We start from the raw sequence: 4504 nt of genomic DNA, 5'->3' as shown, positions 1-4504 counted from the left end.
CGATTCTCGTTTAGGTCATTCCGGCCAAAAGTCGCTCGATCTCCGATTCGAGTTTTTAGCGGTCTGTTGCTAAGCCGAACTTGGAAAATCACATCTTCGTTATATGAAGTCGGATTTGGGCGTTCTTTTCACGTACGATCATGGTTCAAAGACATTTAATCATAGAAGGAAATTAAATAGAACTATTTGTACGTTTTATTATGAAAGTAAATTTTATTACTTAGAAACGGTTACAATACTTGACCCATTCTGGTCCTTACAAGGAGTTGAAATATCGGGTTGCCACATCATCCCCCCGTTAGAGAGAATTTCGTCCCGAAATTTAAAGTAGCAAAGATACTAGTGAACATGAAAGAGATGAGGGTACTTTTGTTTCATCTGATCTTCGCGTTCCCATGTGAATTCGGGTCCCCGCTTGGCGTTCCAGCGAACCTTCACGATGGGTATGCGACTTTGTTTTGTTTGTTTGACCTCTCGATCCATGATTTCTACTGGCTCTTCCACAAAGTTGAGGCTCTCGTTGATCTCGATCTCGTCGAGTGGAATAACAAGAGTCTCGTCGGACAGACACTTTTTCAAGTTTGAGACGTGGAAGGTTGGATGGATGTTACTAAGTTCGCGCGGTAGGTTAAGCTTGTAAGCCACAGGGCCGATTCTGGCAAGAATCTCGAAAGGCCCTATGTATCTTGGATTTAGTTTCCCACGCTTTCCAAATCGTATTAAACCCTTCCACGGTGAGACCTTCAATAAGACGTGGTCTCCTACCTGGAATTCTAAAGGTTTCCTCCTTTGGTCAGCGTAGCTTTTCTGTCGGTCTCTTGAGGCCTTCAATCGTTCACGAATCTGAACGATCTTCTCTGTTGTTTCACGTATGATCTCCGGACCTGTGAGAGTGCTTTCAGGAACTCTTCCTCTAGCTAACTGGGTATCGCCAACTTCAGTCCAGCACATAGGGGATCTGCACTTTCGACCATAGAGGGCTTCAAACGGAGCAGCCTTTATGCTTGTATGATAACTATTGTTGTATGAAAATTCGACAAGGGGTAAATGAATATCCCATGCCTTTCCAAAGTCAATCACGCAGGCTCTCAGCATGTCTTCTAAAGTTTGTATTGTTCTCTCACTTTGTCCGTCTGTCTGTGGGTGGTAGGCTGTACTCATGTCTAGCCTAGTTCCCAGGGAACTTTGTAGTGATTGCCAGAACCTTGAAGTGAATCTACTATCTCGATCGGAGATAATGGATATCGGAACACCATGCAGTCGCACTACTTCCCTTAAGTAAGTTCTTGTAAGCTTCTCCATTTTGTCAGTCTCCTTGATGGGTAGGAAATGTGCGGATTTGGTCAATCTGTCGACAATGACCCATATGGTATCGAGTCCACTTGTCGTCTTGGGTAACTTGGTTATGAAGTCCATAGTAATCCGCTCCCATTTCCATTCCGGTATCTCTGGTTGTTGTAGTAGTCCTGACGGTTTCTGATACTCGACCTTAACCTTAGCGCAAGTAAGACATTTACTTACGAAGGTAGCAATTTCTGCTTTCATGTTAGGCCACCAGTACAGTTTCTTAAGATCCAGATACATTTTATCTGAACCCGGGTGAACGGAATATCTTGAATTGTGAGCCTCGGTCATGACTACGTTTCTGAAACCACCATGATTTGGGGTCCAGATTCGGTCCATGAGATAGTAGGCTCCGCCACCCTTGACTTCTAAATTCTTCTCCATTCCTCGCAGGGATTCACCCGCCACATTTTCAGGTTGCAAAGCTTCCATTGGTGCTTCTTTAATTTGTGTGGATAGGTGGGAATGGATAGTCATGGTCAGAGATTTGACCCTCCGACCAGTGTATTCCTTTCGACTGAGGGCGTCGGCTACTACGTTGGCCTTGCCAGGATGATAACGAATTTCGCATTCGTAGTCATTCAGTAACTCAACCCATCGTCGTTGTCGCATGTTGAGTTCCTTCTGATCGAAAATGTGTTGAAGGCTCTTGTGATCGGTGAATATAGTACTCTTTGTTCCGTATAAGTAGTGCCTCCAGATCTTCAGAGCAAATACCACTGCTCCTAACTCGAGGTCGTGTGTCGTATAGTTCACTTCGTGTGTCTTAAGCTGTCGGGAGGCATAAGCGATAACCTTCCCTCTTTGCATAAGAACACAACCAAGTCCTTGATTTGAAGCATCGCAATACACTACGAAGTCTTCTATCCCTTCGGGGAGGGATAGTATCGGTGCGGTGCACAAGGCCTGTTTTAGTGTCTGGAATGCCTTCTCTTGTTTCGCTTCCCAGTCAAAGGCCACTCCTTTCTGGGTTAATGAAGTAAGAGGTTTCGCAATGCTCGAAAAGTTCTTTATGAATCTGCGATAGTAGCCAGCTAGACCTAGAAATTGACGAATTTCTGTAGGTGTCTTTGGTGCCGACCAGTTCTCAATAGCCTTAATTTTGGAAGGGTCCACGTGTATACCTTTCTCGCTAACAACGTGACCTAAAAATTCGACTCTTCGAATCCAAAATTCGCATTTAGAGAACTTCGCATAGAGTTTCTCCGTTCGCAGTGTTTCTAGGACTTTTCGTAGGTGTTGACTATGCTCTTCCTCACTTCGAGAGTAGATAAGTATATCATCGATAAAGACGATGACGAACTGATCCAAGTAAGGGCGGCATACCCTATTCATTAGGTCCATAAATACTGCTGGTGCATTGGTTAATCCGAACGGCATCACCACGAATTCGTAGTGTCCATAACGAGTTCGGAAGGCTGTCTTTGGAATGTCCCTCTCTAGAACTCGTAATTGGTGATATCCGGATCGCAGGTCTATTTTGGAGAAGTAGTTCGCCCCTTGAAGTTGATCGAATAGGTCGTCGATACGGGGTAGAGGATAGCGGTTCTTGACAGTAAGTTTGTTCAGCTCCCTGTAGTCGATGCACATACGGAACGATCCGTCTTTCTTCTTTACAAACAAGACCGGTGCTCCCCAAGGTGAGAAACTTGGTCTTATGAATCCTTTGTGAAGGAGTTCATTAAGTTGACTGGAAAGTTCCTGCATCTCTGCTGGTGCAAGACGATAAGGCGACTTCGCTACTGGGGTAGCTCCTGGAATTAAGTCGATTCTAAACTCGACTTGGCGTTGCGGTGGTAATCCTGGCAGTTCTTCTGGAAAGATATCGGGAAAGTCGCGTACTACCGAGATGCTCTTGATGTCCTTCAGTTCTTGACTTGTATCGACGATGTGCGCTAGGAATGCTCGACAATCCTTCCGCAAGCACTTTCGAGCTTGGATGCACGAAATGATGCGAAGGTTTGCACTAGATTTGTCGCCGTAGATAACTAATGTTTCGTTGTTTGGGAGGTTAAGACGGACTGCTTTCTCAAAGCACATGATGTCGGCGCGAAGAAGGCTCAACCAATCCATGCCGACTATGACGTCGAAACTTTTAATTTGAACCGGCATGAGATTGATTGGGAAAGAATGGCCGTCTAATGTTAACGTACAGCCCATGTATATGCAATTTGTGTTTTCGGTTTTTCCATTGGCCATCTCTATAGTGAATGATTTTTCTAACTTGCTAGGTTTAGGTTTAAGTAAATGAATAAAGTTTTGACTCACGAAACTTCTCTCCGCTCCACTATCGAATAATATGCATGCGTATGAATTATCGAGAAGGAACGTACCAGCAACAATAGTTGGGTCAGCTACAGCTTCGTTGTGGCCTATTGCCAAAACTCGTCTCACACCTCCGGTGCCTGCTGCCTTAGGACAGTTTCTCTGGTAGTGGCCCACCTCGCCACAACCGTAGCAAGCCTGCCCTACACCCGCACCGGGAATTTGAGTGATCGGCTTTGCGGGTTCCTTGCAGAAACGGGCTGTGTGCCCTTTCTGGCTGCAGTTGGCGCACTGCATAGCTCGACAAAGTCCATGGTGGTGGTAATTGCATTTGGTGCATTTTGGGAGGTTGCCTATATAAGGCTTTGTTGGGTAGGTATTTGTAGGGGCTGTAGCAGGTACAGTGGCAGCATTTACTGACACCAGCTGTTTCTTTGCGGATTCTTGGGAAGATCCACCCTTCCCTTTAATCCATGCCCTCTTCCTGCCATTGTTGTTGTTGTAGTTGTTGTAGTTGTTGTTTGCTTTCTGTGGGGCTGGTGCAGAAGTGGTTGAGTTCTGATGACCTCCGTAGTCGATCAGAGATTGTGCCAGTTCCTTAGCACTTTCAAAGGTGTCAGGTTTAGAAGCTAACACGCTTGATCGCATTTGGGGCGTCAGTCCCCAGATGTACCTTTCTATCTTCTTGCTCTCGGGAGCAATCATATCTGGACAAAGGATTGCCAGCTCGCAGAATCTGTTGGTATAAGTAGCGATGTCGGTACCAACCATTCCGAGAGTCCATAGCTCGTGTTCAAGCTTTTGAATCTCTCCCCGTGGGCAGTATTCTCTCATCATCATGGCCTTCAAGTTCTCCCAGCTTATGGAGTTTGCCACGATTAGGGTGAGTACTTTA

General features: G+C 45.6%; 1 protein-coding gene across 1 annotated transcript; it reads right to left on the bottom strand.

Annotated features, from left to right (window-relative positions):
- Positions 1 to 339: 339 nt before the first annotated feature.
- Positions 340 to 3504, bottom strand: LOC145099588 (uncharacterized). The gene is made up of 3 exons (XM_079037138.1): positions 3088 to 3504; positions 2572 to 2913; positions 340 to 1494 (listed from the first exon to the last, which is right to left on the bottom strand). Exons 1-3 carry the CDS (start codon positions 3502 to 3504, stop codon positions 340 to 342), a joined length of 1914 nt encoding a protein of 637 aa, XP_078893264.1.
- Positions 3505 to 4504: the final 1000 nt, after the last annotated feature.

Source organism: Lactuca serriola, chromosome 4, assembly GCF_051521515.1.
Source record: "Lactuca serriola cultivar US96UC23 chromosome 4, Lser_US96UC23_V15, whole genome shotgun sequence".
In the NCBI taxonomy this organism is placed as follows: Eukaryota; Viridiplantae; Streptophyta; class Magnoliopsida; order Asterales; family Asteraceae; genus Lactuca; species Lactuca serriola.
Note: the sequence above shows the minus strand (reverse complement) of the source record. Positions and strands in the feature narration are given on the sequence as shown.

What these genes read in the sequence shown, in the direction of transcription:
- LOC145099588 (XM_079037138.1), bottom strand. Translation starts at nt 3,504, where the DNA reads ATGGGCTGTACGTTAACATTAGACGGCCATTCTTTCCCAATCAATCTC. An exon ending in TAATTCCAGGAGCTACCCCA is followed by an intron (nt 2,914 to 3,087) that starts GTAGCGAAGTCG and finishes GACTACAGGGAG; the next exon opens with CTGAACAAACTTACTGTCAA. An exon ending in ATAGTCAACACCTACGAAAA is followed by an intron (nt 1,495 to 2,571) that starts GTCCTAGAAACA and finishes ACTTGCGCTAAG; the next exon opens with GTTAAGGTCGAGTATCAGAA.